At 40.2% G+C, this 15581-nt stretch overlaps 1 protein-coding gene across 1 annotated transcript; it reads left to right on the forward strand.

Annotated features, from left to right (window-relative positions):
- Positions 1–68: 68 nt before the first annotated feature.
- On the forward strand, positions 69–13530 carry LOC119736385 (twinfilin-1-like). Its single transcript, XM_038210401.1, has 9 exons — positions 69–177; positions 2338–2421; positions 4033–4089; positions 4465–4592; positions 5267–5362; positions 6603–6833; positions 7989–8139; positions 10000–10121; positions 10941–13530. The coding sequence occupies exons 1-9, from the start codon at positions 153–155 to the stop codon at positions 11091–11093; spliced, it is 1047 nt and encodes a 348-aa protein (XP_038066329.1). The 5' UTR covers positions 69–152; the 3' UTR covers positions 11094–13530.
- The last annotated feature ends 2051 nt before the right edge of the window (positions 13531–15581 follow it).

Below are 15581 nucleotides of genomic sequence, written 5' to 3' on the forward strand. Positions count from 1 at the left end.
AAGTAATTGGATCTAATTATTAGTTGACAGCGGCGCTGCTTTCTTGTCGTAAATTGTACCAGATATTTGTTGTGAGTGAAGGACGGAGCGCAGCTTCCACTCGATCGTGCGGAGAACACTTCAGCAACTTGCAACAAGAAGCCACAATCAAAATGTCTCATCAAACAGGAATAAAAGGTAACTTCTTTAATACTCTTCTGTGTAATGCTTGTCTGCTTGTACATGTATGCTTTAACTTTAAAGCAGGAAATAACTTAACTTTTTAACAGTGATCTATTTAAACTTTCAGCATGATTTTTTGTTCAGTTAATGTGCTTTTAAGTTTTATAATATAATTGTCAGATTAAATTAATTGTATTTTCTGCAAGCTAAATTTGTACAATGTAGTGTTGTTTGTTTGATTTACCGATTATTTTTGTAGTACTGGACACAAGATATATTCAGTAAATTTGATTATACATAAAGCAAAGTTTTTCTTTTGGTGATGTGTCCCTGCATTAGACCCAGTAAGTGGGACGCTACGCTAGAACTCCTTTATTCGAACTTTGACTTTGTTTGGTCTTATATCTCCATGGTCATACTACTACTTCTACTATACTAGCTATTATGACAAAATTCTAAAAATGAGTTCTAGCACCAAAATCTTGACTTTGGTCGGTCTTTCTAGAACGACCGACCAAACACAACATTAAAAAAAAGGAGTTCTAGCTTCCCCAGTTACAGGGTCTACTGTAGTAATAACATTATATCCTTATATAGGGGCACTAGGTCCTGAAATCCCCGAAAATTTCATGTTTTGGATGGTTGACCTATCCTATTTCAAACGTGGTTGAAAGGAAACCAACCTAATGTCTAAGTGTTCCCGAGAAAAGAGGAAAAATCCCTGGTTGTTTACATCGGAAAAGACGGAGTACAAATACGTTTTTGTGTTGTTCTCATACAGTGTACGATATACACGGTGTGTGTCTCGGGAACAGCGGTGACCAATCACCAACGCAAAAAAATGTGGTTTCTTCAACGTCCGCAAAAGGCGAGCACTTTACAAATGAAATCACAACTAGCATCCAAACAGCTCGAATTTGTGGGGTCGCAAAAGTGGACCTCAAAGTTCATTTTTGCACGCATAATACAGGAATAACACAAAAACGCCCAGTTTTTAAAGGATAGTTGTGTGGATGTTAAATGTTCTTTCCGAAAAACATTATCTCGTTCAAAGCGCGTTTGAGCCCAATTCGGCTGTTCCAGGACCTAGTGTCCCTTTAATGCAATAACATGAGTTAACTTACATAGATACTCGCTTTTCCATAGCTTGAATGCTTCACTGAAGTTCACATCAGAACATTTGGTTTGTAATGTATATTTCAGAAAGGATGATCAGGTTTTTATCTGCAGTTTTTTTATCAACGTTATGTTTCCTTTAAATTTGAACAATTTTTTAAACCTTGAAAATAGAATGCTTTATGCCACAGAGGGCAGGAAGACCTACATACAACCTTTCAGTTATTGTGAAAAGTCAAGTTTATATGTCACAGTGAAGAGATTGCCAATTTAGCAAAAAGTTGCTTGTGTCTGATTCCTACTATGGCCAAAACAAAGAAATAGTTCTGCTTCCAATTACATGGTATTCAAAATAGGGTAGGTAGGTAGGTAGGGAATTTTTTTGGCCAATTTTTTTTGTGTGTACAATCATATGGAGGAGTCTGCGTGTAGTCAAGAGTAAATGGTAAAAAATGTATGGTTTTGGGTGATTTTTCTCGGGGTATTTTCTCACGGTAGGGACTGTCAGAATAGGGTAGGTAGGGAAACCGGAAGCAGAACTATTTTTTTTTTGGCCTAATGTGACTGAACTTGCACATAACTCATAGATAAATCATTATAATTTTGGTAAATCTCCCTTTCCTTCCCCCTTTCCATGTCTCCTGTTTGTGCTTGGTAGTCTGTCAAGAGCCAATATGGCCCATCAGGCTAGCGTTTATCTCCAGTTTCTATAGCATGAAATGACTGAGAGTATTTCTATTCCCCTGGTTGGGATGCCAGTCCATCGCAGGTTAATCCCCAACTAATGCCAGTACCAATTTGTACTCCTGGGTGGAGGGAGGCAAGTGGGGTGAAGTGGCATGCCCAAGGACACAACATGTGACCAGCAGCTGGATTCGAACCCCTGACCCTCTGATCATGAGTCACGAACCTCAACCACTAGGCCACTCCTCTTTTTTTTCTGGGCGATACCTAAAAATAATTTAAATCACATAAATAGATTAATAAACTGATAATTATGTGACCATTTTGTATTCTGAAGATCTCAAACCGTGATTTTCATTGATGTTTTGTTTGCAGCTTCTGACGAACTGAAGGACGCTTTTGCAAATGCTAAGAATGCGAATAACAACTACAGATTGATCAAAGTCTGCATCGATTTGGGTGAGTACCGGCATCCCTAGGTGGGCAAGTGCGTACACCTGTCATTTTTGTCTAAACTGCAGCACATCATCATTGTCAAGTTCCACAAACCTCCAACAAGAAAGCATCATACAGCTCTTCCGTTGGTGACCTGTGTTTTGCTGCAAATCTTTCCTGCACGCATAAGAACTTTCGATCTACCTTGTGCAACTTACGAATAGTTGCAATTTTGTGTGTGTTGGTTTTCCAGACTCTAAGCATATTCCCCCCTTCTCTGGCTGGCAATTTCAACAAGGCCGGCCCAGCAGTCAAAATAAATTAAGTGACTGTTTTTAAGTGCTCCCTGCCTTCAAAAAGCAATATTGACTGGCTGTGATTGTTATGTACTAACCTGATATAGCTATGCTTTGACTGTAGGGGATTGATAAGCCAGCTGTGCCTACCAGTTACCTGCTTTTGTCTGTTGACTGAAATGGACTAGTCACAGTGCCTTCAAGAAATATGATCTGACTGTTGGCATTACTCAATGTAGAGTGCGCTTTGCTGGCTACTGCTATCGTGCTGAAGGACCAGGTCATATCTGATGTAATATTTTGGAGACTTCCGTACCCTAATAAGTAATAGAGGACTACATAGACGTGATTGCCAGAGACACGCAATATGAAATTGAAAATTAAACCTTCCACACATTAAAAGAGGGATTAAGACACCCGGCATGGCGTTGTGAATGGGATCTCGGTTGCGACTGCTAGATGATGATGATGATGATGTTGGTGACTAGTAATGATGTGCAAACCCGACCCGAAACTGACCCGACCTGAAACCGACTTCGGGTCGGGTCGGTTTGTCCATCTTTTTAGTCGGGTCGGGTCGGTTTCGGTTTTGCATTTTCATTTTCAGGTCGGGTCAGTTGAGCCATCTTTTGAAAAAAACGAACTAAACCGAAATAGTTGTGAAATTTAGGTGATGCAATATTATTGACAGTCACTGTGACCGCAGCCCTAGTGTGGTGTGGCCACCGAGCGCACTATCAAGTTCCCACGGTATTAATTTTTCCACGGTCGGATGGCACTGACAGTGAAATAGATACATGTACATTGTAACAGTTTTCATGATACCGCGTGATGATACCATGCGTTTGTTCAATAAGCGGAGTTACTCTCGATCAACCAACTGAGTATGACAGAGAGAGACAATGGTTTTGCAAAAGAATTCATGCCACGTGGGTAAGGGCAGGCACAAAAAAGTGATCACTTTGTCCAAGCAAGGTAATCGTTTTTCCCCCCTTTTTTTTTGGTTTCGGTTGGGATTCGGATATCTCTAATGTTTCGGGTGGGTTTGGCCTGGTCAACCCGACCCGATGCACATCATTAGTGAGACCCGATGCACATCATTAGTGACTAGCCTGTGTAAAAGGCATGGTAGGGGAACAGGATTGAATTTTTGACTGTCTGTGACTGATCAAACAAAAGGAGAGTTAATACATTGTACAATTTGTGCCATGCTAGATATAATTTTCCTACCTCATTGCATGTCTAGATCTCAAAAATTGGAGGAAAAAAGTGAAGATATTTAAGAGTGATGATTTAGTTGGGTTGTGTAATTTGACTTACTTTTCCTTTATCTTTCCAGGGATTGAAAAATTGGTTCCAAAGGACCACTGTGAAGCATCTGGAACATGGGAAGAAGATATCCTTTGATTTGAACAAGATAAAAACACAGACAGAATTAAAAACTGGCAACTAGTCTACAACGCTCAATAAAGCTCAGTTGACAGAACACCTATATTCTAGTGGTTGCAGGTGTCAGTCACACTTTTGTCCATTCTCTTTATTCATTCTGAGAGTTAAACAACACTTGTTTACAACACTTGCAGACATGACCCCAAAAAAACCCCAATGAATTGTTATGAAAAACCTTGCTGGACTGTAAGTGAATAACAGTCTCAAGCATGCTGTGAAATAACGGCACCTGGTATGCTGTCTTTTTCAGGAAGAAGGGATGAAATGTTAAGTTGAGTTGAATTTGTCTGCACATTGATATTTCCTTGATGTACCATGACACATTATGGCATGATACTGCCATTGCTGGGAGACAAGGACCCTTGCTATTTATTCTACCGTCTCGACGAAAAGGACGCACAAAATCACTACAAGTGGATTTTCATGCGGTTCTCTCCGGACCATGCACAGGTAACCAAAAAAACTTGACTTTTTCACTTATGGGTATCCCCCCCCCCTCTGCCCATCTCAGACCCACCCACATTTCCCATACACTCACCACCAAAAAGGGGTAAAGAAAAAGATAAATATTACAAATTGTTGTAGTCGAGTCCATCACAAGTCCATCACAAGTCCATCACAAGTTCTCCAGCCTCAAGTCAAGTCAAAAGCAATTCAAATGAACTCTGACACATGTATTGCTTTGTTATTGTTAATCCCCTGTTACTTGTGACTGGACTTGTGAACGGATTTGCAATTTACCTTATGACCTGACTTGTGACAGACTCAACTTCAACACTGATAAAAAGTGGTTTCAGAATAAAATCTCGTCCTGAATTTGTTTTCTGGACTTGCTGGATGATCACTTTAGAACTTTTTTTATGTCATTGGTATTTCTAATACTCGGGGGCAGGCTGACGTCATCCGATGAAAACATCTATTCATTTGCACACCAGATTTCATCAGTTGCTATGTGTTACCATTCAGCACTCCAGACTCCAGAACCATTGAGTTTTAAGATGATAGGTCTGGAGCTAGATAATGCAATGTAAAAAATTGCCGGATGTCCGCGCCCACCTATGTAACATAATTCATGAAACCTGTATTCAAATGTTGGTATGTTCCCATTACACCATCCTGACTAGGTGAAACACAAAATGGTATATGCTGCGACCAACACGACAGTCAAGACAATATTTGGTACCAGTCAGATCAAGGATGAATTACTTGCAACATCAAAGGTGAGTAGAAATCAAATGTTATCGTTAAGGTGCTCTGACAGGTATTTGGCCGCGATCTTCTGCTTTCTATATCAAGCCAAATGTTGAAGTTTTCTTTGGGGAAAAAAATTATAGGCTTCTTCCAATTTATCTAGCTCCACATCAAATAATGTACAATAACATTTATCTAGGCTAGGGTGAGATTTTCCATTTTTGTGTGTGAAGAATCAAAGATGTTACAATTTCCAGAAACATTTTCTAAAAGTCAAGTTCACAAATGTAAATAGTTAACATAAGAATTGTTTATCCCAAATCCTAAGTTTCTAGTCTAGAAGATTGTGTTGCCTGATTGCAGGACATTGGAATGAGATATAAGCAGACATCTGAAGCTTTGCTCCCCGACTCTTACAGGTCGGAAATTAACAGTGAATATTTGCATTGCAGTACACTGTGGGACATTTCTGTACTCTGTGAAATTCCCATTCATTATTACAAAGTGTCCCGTGAATCCTTCAACCCTCATCCGTAAACATGCATTCTGTGCCAAGTAGTCCTTTCAGTCAAAATCAATCAAGTGACTGTTTTCAACAGTTAAGAGCTGCCAGCCTACATAAAGCAGGATTGACTGGCTGTGACTGTCTATGTAACTTGATACACCTGTGCTTTGACTGAAGATGATTGATAAGACGGTTGTGCCACCAATTTACTGCTTTTGTCTGTTGACTGAATTTGACTAGTCAGAGTACTTGCTGAAAATATGATCTGACTGTTAATGACTAGCCTGTGTAAAAGGCAAGGCAGGGGAAGTGGGTGGAATTTTTGACTGTCTGTGACTGTTAAAACCGTAGGAGGGTTAATGCATTGCTACATATTCTCTCACTTCTCATTTCAGCATTCCCTGTAAAAAGGCTAACAGACTGTTTGCTCTCTTTTTAATAATAATCGTAGTGCTTATATAGCGCTTTCCATCGTATCAATAATCTCAAAGTGCTTTACAATTATTCCCCCGTTCATCAGGCCATGAGACCATGCGGCAGCCGTTATCAGCGCTCAATCGGTCTTCGAGCCTTACGGGTACCCATTTATACTCCTGGGTGGAGAGAGGCAATTGTAGTTAAGTGTCTTGCCCAAGGGCACAAACACCATGTTCCTGGCAGGATTCGAACCCACGCACCATCATGCGTGAGTCAAGACACCATAACCACCAGACCATGGCGTTCTACATTAAAAGACCAAAACAATTCTGGCATTTCTATTCCAGACAGAGATGACGTTCGATGGTTACATGCGTCACCGGGAGCATGAGGAAGCCCCGGCGCCCTTGACCGCCAGCGAGGAGGAACAGAGACTGATGAGAGAGGAGGAAGGGCCCACGGACATCGGCAGCAGCACCAAGCAGAGCCACCTGGGTGGGATCGCATTCCCAATACGCAGCGAGGCTAAAGATAAGCTGCTGGGTTTGAAGAACGGGGACTACACGTACGTCAGGCTGGTGAGTGACGTGGGGTAGAGAAGACAAGTAGAGGGGTAGAGGGGTCGAGGGATCATGTTCCCGAGGCTAAAGATAAGCTGCTGGGCTTGAAGAACAGGGACTACACGAATGCCAGGCTGGTGAGTGGCACGGGGTAGAGATAAAAAATACAAAATACATGTGTATGGCTTTTGCCTTTGGGGGGCCATTTGCTCACCAAGGGGGGCCCGGCCCCACCAGGCCCCCCCCCCCCCCCCCCCCCCCTTGGCAATGGGCATGAGTACTTACATGTGTACCTCGCCTTCTTCCTCTGAGACCTGGGTTTGATTCCTGCCTGGGCAAAAATGAGTATGCACAACAACTTTAATTGGGAATGTGCACAAACCTGTGGAATCCTTGCATGACCGTCGGTTGTCGTCAGCAATACACACTCATGCTTTCTCCTTGGAATCATTGATGGGATACTTATGCAAACAGTTCAGGTTGGCGTAACAATACTTACCTCGCCTTCCTCGTCTGTGACCCGGGTTTGATTACAGCTTGTGCCAAAATGAGGATTGGATTTTCAGTTCCTCCTTTTCTTCGCATTGTCTTCTCTTGACTGGGCCCCATGGGAGACCAGTGGATTGCACTTAATGGGCTACCCAGTCAAAATAGGAATTAAATAAATAAATAATTAAATAAATAAAACACATTCTCTTCTTCTATTACCCCTTTCTCTTGTTCCAGTAATTGAAATCAAAGGTCTGTCTCTGCAAACATCCTTGTAACAAAATACTTGCCCCAAAGAATTATGTAATACCAGAGGACTTCCCTGGTATTGTCATTGAATCACCGCTATACTATAGTGCCAAAAGTGTATGTGTGTGTGTTCACGAGTTGTTTGAGAGTTGTTCACGAGTTGATTGCCACTCCACGAATTGATCGCCAGCGAAGCAGGACGATCACACACAAAGTGAAGCTGCTTCCCCTGCGAAGCAGGCTAGCCAAAGCCTCGCAGTAACTATAATTTAAGTACCTATATACCACGGTTTAGAAGTAAAATTTTTAAAACACTATTTTACAATCTCTCAACCAAAGAGACAGAATCTGTGGGAGAAGTACTGCTTTTACAGAAGAATTCATTCTGAGAAGTTTTGATTACAGAAAACGTATTTTGTCTGATCCTCTCAACAGTGTGTGGATACTACCAATGAAGAAATCCTTTTAGATGACGCAGACAGTATTGGTACCAACGCACTCCCTGGGAAGATTTCATCGGAGAAAGCCGGCTATCATGTGTTTACTTTCAAGCACACACACGAGGGCGATTATCAAGAAAGTCCAGGTATTTTGAATCATAATATCCATGTTAACCTGCAACGTCTTGACTTACTTGACTTAATTCCGTATCTCCTTTGGGAGAATTGGGCCAGGCCTGCAACGTCTATTTAATGGATTTATTCCTGCTTGTGAACTGTTCAAGAAAAGTTTGTATTTTCGTACTGAAAAAAGAAATTACTGCACACTGTGCTAAACGGGCAAAGATTGAGATGTACATGTATTAAGGCCTACTACAATGGTTTAGTTCTTAGCAGGTTTAAAGGGAAGATACAACATTTGCAAACATCAAAAAACGAGGTGATCAAATTATCACGAAATACCTTACTTGATTGTTAGGGAATGACATTCTACAGCACCCTGTAAAATCGTGGCTCCTGGTGTGCTGACATTTTTAAGAAAATTTGTATTTTTCCAACGCTGGTCAGCCGACCAGCGTTGGAGAAAGCTGGCTTTTTTCAAAAACCGCTCCGAAGTTTTCATAACAGTTGTTCTGCATTATCTTTGCAATTGATTACACACCTGTGAAAGGGTACAAGCGTGCCAGACTGATTCTCTGACCTTACAATTCCCTAAAGTCTACAACATTTCTCTGTTTCATCTTAAGTGGGGTCAAGAAACCAGACTACAAGAACATGATTGGTTTTCTTGGTTTTTCCAGCATCTACAAGCCCAAAACGTGAAACAAGTCAGTTTAACAATATTTGCTATAACATACTAATCCTCCAAATCCATTTCTGAAAATTGCAGCAAAAGCAAATGTTGTACATTCCCTTTAATCTCTAACTTTCCGTGATCCATTTTTTTTTCATTTGATTTCTCATAGGATAGCTGATAACTGAGATCATACTTGAAAATTAGCAATTCAGTTCAAAAATTCCTTTTTATAGGGTACCTCCCAAATGAGCACGACAGTTTGCCCGTAAATAACGGAAATTGAGTTATGGTTGGAAAGCCCACAATATAAGCTTTCATTTGGTATGTACTAGAGCTCCATACCCCCTCCCGTTCTGGGGATATGATGTATTTGCATATTAATTACTTCCTTGGAGTTCGAATTACACAACTGAGAAAACAGGCTTTGAAATAGCTGGCTCTGTTGTAGATTTGGGCATGATGACCACTCAAAATTGTCATTTTTTCTCACTTTATTTATCAAAATCAACATTTTGGTGAATGAACCCTGAAACTGTAGGTATTAAAGATGTCATTCATGACAAAACATGAAAATCACATTTTGACGAAATTTTCACCCTCTCAACATTGAGCGGGCCATTACACGATAATGCACATCGTGACTTAATACACTTTTTGTGGAGTGGGTCACATATGTGACTTGAGCTTGTGTGGGCTCCGTTCAAAATACTGAGAAAACTTCAAAAAAGTGTTACGGTTGGGATAGCATTGGCAGGGTCTCCGGCCCAGCCATTCTGGAAATCAGGGGAAACATTGAAATTCAGTTACACTTTTTTCCAGTCACTGAAAAAAAAAAAATCAGTGGAAACTCAAGCAATTTGACAGTGACCCAGGATGGAAAGGTTTTCGCCAGTTTGGCGTATGTGCGTCTTGTGCCGTGTATCCAAGTTGTGTCCATTGACTGACTGAAAGGATGGCTATTAGGGGAGAAAGGAGGCCATCACTTTTTAACAAGTTGCCTGTGTATTATCAGTATCTTAGTTGATTTGCTGCAACCACCTCTTGACTTTCCAGCAACCTCCTTACAGTCGAAATATTTCTCATGGAATTTTGGAAATTTCTCGGGGAAATATCAGGAAATGTTTTATTCATAAAGTGTTAACCCTGGTTAGTGCTCAACCTCCTACTGTGTGTTGCTCTTACATGCAGATCTCTTTCTTTGTTCTTGCAGTGTTTATATATTCAATGCCCGGCTATAAATGTCCCGTCAAGGCGCGTATGCTGTACACGAGTTGCCTCGGACCGCTCATGGGGCAGTTAGCAGAGGAGTTTGATATTCAATGTGTCAAAAGGGTGAGCACACAAACATTCATTTTATCAAATTATGTTAAGCCTGCCATTGTTACTAAAAGGGTTTTTTTTCTGTTAATGAACTTATGGGCTCCGTGTGCCTACGAAAGAGGGCGCCCTTTTACCTAGCAACAACGTCCCATGGGCGGGACATTTCACTAGTTGACACGCACCGTTCCTTGTGTGTGACGCACGTACACCAGGGGATTTGTACTATGTACACGCAGTGGCCGTGCTTCGCGTCAAATGAATTGCAATCAGGCAAGATGGCGTCGGTCGGTCACCCCCAACTGTACTTTCTTTGCCGGTGAGGGGGTACTTGTAAACGGAGTGGATAGCACAAAACTTGATTGACAGCATCCATTTTTCTTTTGACAAATATGGTATACAGTCAAAAACTGTCTGATGACCCGTATATTCACTCTCTAATATTTACTTATTGTTCATGTACTTGGATAGCTCAGTTGGTGTGGCACCAGAAGGGCAGTCCGGAGGTCGCAGGTTTAAATCCTGCTCCAGTCAATTTCTATTATAAGATGGAATTTTTCCAGTCAATTTCTTTTCCAAAATTGCTTTCTCCATGTACTAGATAGACTGGAGCCTGATCTCATAGTATACAAGTATGTGTGTCAGGATAGGCAGCGCCCTCAGAGCTTCTGAATTGTATTGGCTTCTAAGCCCTGTAGTTATTGTCCTTGTGACCCCATATCAGGGGTCGTAAGGACAACAATGCACTTTTTGTTTTCAGACTCTATATCTGACTGGGAGATATTTAGGCTTAATAGACTCTGTTAACAGTAACTGTCGGTCCCATCCTCACAGATCGAAATCAACTCCGGAGACGTCTTGACAGAATCCTTCCTGATGGATGAAGTCCACCCTGTCCGTAACCTGCACCGGCCGGCATTTGCCAAGCCAAAGGGTCCATCAGGCAAGCGTGGACAACGGCGGTTGTTAAAAGATGACGACCAGTAAAAAAAAAAAATTCCTTCAAGATTGAAGGCCTTTTATAACATTTGCAAGTATTTGGAAAACAATTTATTGAATCAGTTACAACGAACCTTCTTGATGGAAAGAGAGTAGCGGCAACTTAACCCAGAGTTGCTATTGAGTCAATCGCAAGCCTGTCACAACCACTGATCTCTATATAGAGACTGAATTGCATATGCCCATATGCCGTACATTACTTACTTTCGCTTTTTGACCAGTTCGCCCCAGTCTTCCAAGAATGGCCGCCGATATACGAACGTTCTACGCTTACATACAACACGCGTTGTATCAAGATTTGACACGCATTTTGTTCATATACGCGTATTATGATGTTCTAAAAATGGACAAGAGTCTGTGTTGATTTCCAAACATCGCAAAAAGTTGACTGCAGCTTTCAAAAAGTGAACCACGATACTTGAAAACTGTGAACCTGAAAAACTGTAAACCAGGTGAACCATGATGTTACAAAATTGAATCACAGCTGCCTAAGACGTCAACTTGTCCTTTATAGAACACCAACCGGTCTCTCCAATGTGGCTTCAAATGGCTTTCTACAGTTCTCTGTACGCTATCCAGTCTTTGTATAGAGATCAGTGGTCACAACTCCATCACTAGTTTAGTTAGAAGGCAGTCACAAGTCAATCACAAGTCAACAACAAGTTAGTAACAAACCAGTCACTAAACGGTTCCAAGTCAGTCAGTCGGTCAACAAGGGGTTGACAAATGACAAAAAGTGTTTTTGCCATATTTCATTTGAATACTTTGTCACTGGACTTGAGACTGGATTTATTTTTGATGACTCTGTGATGACTTGTGATTACTTTATGACCTCTGCACCAATCATGGGTTGAATGTTGAAAGAATTCCATTGTCCACAATCTCCCTCAGTCCATGATCCAGTTTGATTGTTTTAAGAACTTGTCATCAAATGTTATCATTGGCCTATTAATTTGATTCAAATATTCCAATTTGGTGGGTTTTTTAAAAAATTGTCAACATTTTGGCTTCCAAGATATTGTTGGGTTTTATAGTTCTTGATGCCTATGGGGCTCCCTTACTGACCTGCGTGACCCGGCCTACATCCAGGTACCGGAAAGTCAGCGTCGCCATTGTAGTAGGCAAAGATCGTATAGCACCGTGTGCAGTAGGTAGTAGGCAGGCCTTCAATGCTGTGATTGATGGCAAAAACTGTGAGAAAAACGTGCTGCCAACACCGTTTGCTGGTCGTCACGATTATGACAACCGTACACGGCAGGAAGTGACCATTATGCCATTTTACACAGAATTCACGGTGATTTATGTGAAAAAAAGCCCTACTGTCTAGTTTACAATGCACGTGGTGGCTAACCAAACGCTTGCCTACTGCAATGTTGGCCAATCACGGATGGTCACATGGTAAAATGACGTCATATGATCTGAACCTATTTGTACCTGCTCAAAGATAAAATTGATGGTTTAGTTAAAGTTTTAGTTGAGAGACATCAAATTTACAATTACATTGAGCAGTTACACTTCATATGACTATTCATGAATGGTCGATTTTTTTAACTCATCGTACATGTACATTTGGGCATTGGTAAATTAGTTCATGTCAACATAATTTGACAATGGTTGTCACAAAATACAGTTGCTTGTGTGTGCAGATATTCCTTACTTAATCTATGAGTCACTTGGATTTACTTAAATGTTAAAATTGATTGCGCGTATAGACAAATCCAGGCATGTGATCACCGTGAGGCCCCCATCAATGGAGAATCCATTGTACGCGCTATTGCACAAAGCAACTGTTCCGTGACGGATAATCTGAACAATAGCTAGCACAATGCTTACGCCATTGAAGGGGGCCTTCATGATAGAATTGATAGCGTTTCTTGGATTAGTCTGTACTGAAGTATAGAGAAGCTGTAGCTGAGTGAAAAGGAGAATTTGGTATTTGGTTTTCAATATTGAATCTCCTTCCATTTTTGTTTGAAGACAATTTTCAGCTCATTGTGGAGAAGGTAGGGAAGGATTTAATAATCATTAGCATGATTTAATTGGTGTGAGGCAGAATCATTCCTTGTTCAAACTGTGAGTGGGAACGTACAATTATCAAATCAATGCTTTTGGCACTGAATTGATTTATATTAGAATGGATCAAGGTCTTTGTAAATGATTTGCAAAAAATATATATTTTTGCAGTTTTAATCTAGCAAGTTAAAAAATTGAAAGAAGTAAGGCAATTAAAAATTAGTTGGTCTCTGGTCAGACCAAAGTTCCAGAATTAATGCAGCGATGCTGGGGTTTTTTTTCCCTAAGCTTGAAATGTGCAGACAAGGTTGGTACTGTTTTGCTTTTTTGTGTCCTCATATACCTTGGTGTCCTCCATCATTTGCCTTGGTGCCCTCCATCATTTGGAGTCGAGCTGCCCACGAAAATTTGAGGCGGTGCGGCAATAGAGGGCGCTGTTGTAGCTACCGCGGAAAATTTGAAAAAAATCAAAAACAAAACATTGACACGCATGATCAAATCAACGTGCTTGCTGACCAGAGACTGACTATTTTTTTTATATAATTCTTTATATTATAATACATACGTAAGTGTATGTCGGGTAATAGTTATTTTGAGTTAAATGTTTACTGCTCTTGAAATTTTGGGAAAGGGTTGATTTTTTTTCGCTGTATCTTTAGTTTTACATGTTAACAGTTAATACATAATGTTATTGGATAATTTAATACTTTCCTAACCATATGCCTTTCCTTAATATTATCACAGCATATGCACAGGACTTTTGTATGAATTTTTGCAAATTTGCCCAAACAGAAGAATTTGTATCATCTCTGTAAATGCTTTGATTCAATCCAAAATACCGTTAGAAGTAGCCCGTTTATTGGTAATATCACCACGGTGGCTTTTTGAGTGTTTTCATTGTACAGGACTGCACATGGCAGGCTCATAATATAAAGCCATGGAGTCTGAGAGGAATGGTTTGGGGTATTGTAAGAAATGAATGGAAAATCTCACAACAATATTGTAAGCCTCCAAGTCTATTTGGGACAAAGATATAGGTCCAGGTGTTTGTCCTATACATGTATTAGCCTTGGAGTGGATGGACAGGTTTTCAAATAGCAAATCTACTACTTTGGTATAGCCACTTAAAGGTGTAGTCTTTGAAAACTAAAAAATGGTATTTATTGTATTAGCTTTTGGCAAGTTATTACCGACAAAAATTGATTTGCTATGTTAATAGCCTACAGGTAGTTTGGATCACCCCACCCCTCCCACGGTCACAATTCCATGTTTTTCACCCATGCTTAAATTTAGCTGTGTTAAGCAAAAGAACATGTTTTGAAATCCTACGATCTGATAATGGCTTTACAGTTCTACTGTTTGATGAACTTATGTTGGGAAATATTTTTTTATCATGATTTGAATTTTTCTATAGAGCCCTGTATACATTCAATTGAAATGAAATAAATACACGGTATACATACTGATAAAAAAAATGTTTGGTGCAACTTGGCTAATTTTATTGTATTTTTGATTCAAACAGTTTCACATTTCATTGCCATACTGCTGTATGTTGGGACCAGACTGTCTTCATTTGGAACATACCTTGTCTAATATGACAACTGCTATTATTTCAATCTGCCATAAAAAAACCAACAATATTCCGATGCGTTCAGTATTCAGTAATAAATCCTTACAACCCCACATAACACAATACAAACAGCATATAGGTTCCTTTGCTTTTCATGCATTTTGTTTATTTCCAATAATACCACCACTCAAAATCTGAAGAAGAACGTTAAAAAATCTAACCTGTTGAACTCTCGGCTCAGTGGATATTACACTTGTCGAGAAAACTCTGAAAAACCACGCACAACCCTCTGATCACAAAACACTATTTCATCAACACATTTTATTCCCAAAATCAGTCCATTGACTGATCGTTGGAGGTCGCCTACATTTCCTGATTTCTTCTACATGACAGCAAGCCAGATGGAATAATTTCACGGGGTGTTTAGTACCAGTACGATCTTTAATCCAAGTAAGCTTTAGGATGAAAATTTGGTAGGTTACTTAAAGGGAATGTACAACATTTGCTTTTGCTGCAATATTCAGAAATAAATGGATTTGGAGGATAAGTATGTTATAGCAAATATTGTTACACCGACTTGTTTCACGTTTTGGGACTGTAGATGATGGAAAAACTAAGAAAACCAATCATGTTCTTGTAGTCTGGTTCCCTGACCCCACTTAAGTTGAAATGAGCAAGTTGTAGACTTTGGGGGATTGTAAGGTCAGAGAACATGTCTGGCAGGCTTGTACCCGTTCACAAGTGTGTAATCAATTGCAAAGAAAATGCGGAATAACTAAATATGAAAAATTAGGAGCAGTTTTTGAAAATTAGCCAGTTTTGTCCAACGCTGGTCGGCCGACCAGCGTTGGAAAAATACAAGTTTTCTTGAAAATGTCAGCACACCAGGAGCC

This window comes from Patiria miniata, unplaced genomic scaffold (assembly GCF_015706575.1).
Source record: "Patiria miniata isolate m_02_andy unplaced genomic scaffold, ASM1570657v1 HiC_scaffold_3, whole genome shotgun sequence".
Classification (NCBI taxonomy): domain Eukaryota; kingdom Metazoa; phylum Echinodermata; class Asteroidea; order Valvatida; family Asterinidae; genus Patiria; species Patiria miniata.